This window comes from Mizuhopecten yessoensis, unplaced genomic scaffold (genome assembly GCF_002113885.1).
Source record: "Mizuhopecten yessoensis strain PY_sf001 unplaced genomic scaffold, ASM211388v2 hete_35926486, whole genome shotgun sequence".
NCBI classification, from domain to species: Eukaryota; Metazoa; Mollusca; class Bivalvia; order Pectinida; family Pectinidae; genus Mizuhopecten; species Mizuhopecten yessoensis.
Window position 1 is genome coordinate 1 of NW_018481263.1, and position 1,346 is coordinate 1,346.

Consider the following 1,346-nt stretch of genomic DNA (forward strand, 5'->3'; position numbering starts at 1 on the left):
CAGTTACGATGAGACACGTTTGATTACTTACTTGATTTCACGGTTTGTGTTGATGCGTTTGAGCACGGTGGTCATGCGAGGCTGTACGTAGCACCAGGCGCCCATGTTCTTCGGTTCCTCCTGGACAAACACGATTTTGGCCCTCGAGTATTTCTCTATCTCCTTTCTCACGAGGTCATACGGGAATGGTGAGATCTAGACACAAATCAATAAATAAATAGTTGCTCAACACTGGTAGAATATGCCTTTCATTAAAAATAATTTCTTTTTCTGATTATCTGTTTCTTTTATTACGGAAACTCAAACAGAATATTGCTGAAGCTACACTTAAAGAAATCTCTGTTGTATTTAAGTGGACTAACACACATACATATACACCAAGACATGTTGACCGATTTTTAAGCACCTGTTCTATCCTTGCGATGGCGATTTTGTCAGTGTTGCCCTTCATTTCTCTCTCCTTGACCAGCTCATAGTAGACCTTCCCACTACAGAATATCAGTTTCTTAACACCGTTTGGATCCTCTGATGCTGCTCCGGCCTCTGGTATGGCACGTTGGAACCTCGTACCCTCCAACATGTCGTCGAAGCTTGATCGCGCCTCAGGCAAACGCAGCAGATTCTTGGGTGTCATGATCACCAGCTATAATATCAAGATAAGAAATATTGAAGAATGTATCAATGCAAAATAGCAATTAAACAATGCTTAAAAATTCAAAACAATGAAAACGTTTGATTTGCTTTAACTATCTACTTCTGCAGTACATGTAATGGCAAATTAATTAAATTAAGCACAATTTATCCTATTTTACAAAGCACATATTAAAAGGATCTCAACTTACAGGTTTCCTGAAAGGGAGAGCAATCTGTCGACGCAGAACATGGAACATGTTGGCGGGCGTGGACAGCATACACACAAACCAGTTGATATCGTACAACTGCTGCATCTCAAAGTTCTCGTTTTCCACCTGCATAAAAAAAACAATCGAGGTCATTCAAATGGGACACCATTTTTGACAGATAATTATAAAATGTCTTACCCTTTAAATCAAGATAGTTGCTTTAAGTAATTCAGTATCACAATTCGTGAAATTTTGAATAAAATATTTATCACAATGTACGTAGAAGAGTAGGCGAGACTGCGAATGTTATGGGTCGACCAGCGAAAACATTTCCCAGGTTAATTATTAAGGAAGGACAAAAAGGTGTCTTCATTTCATATAACATCAGTTATACAATCGATCAAAATGTTGTGTGGTAGGTCATAAGGAGTTGGTCAACTGTCGGGGAGTGGTCAGAGCCTTGTAATGGTACGGCCATTGTATTGTCAGGGAATTATCAGTGTC

General features: G+C 39.2%; 1 protein-coding gene across 1 annotated transcript; it reads right to left on the bottom strand.

Annotated features, from left to right (window-relative positions):
* Positions 1-31: 31 nt before the first annotated feature.
* LOC110443997 (2-oxoglutarate dehydrogenase, mitochondrial-like) lies at positions 32-968 on the bottom strand (the record flags this gene model as incomplete). The annotated part of the gene is made up of 3 exons (XM_021488442.1): positions 32-195; positions 407-643; positions 843-968. Coding segments are annotated over 3 exons (527 nt in total), but the record flags the coding sequence as incomplete, so codon positions are not given.
* Positions 969-1,346: the final 378 nt, after the last annotated feature.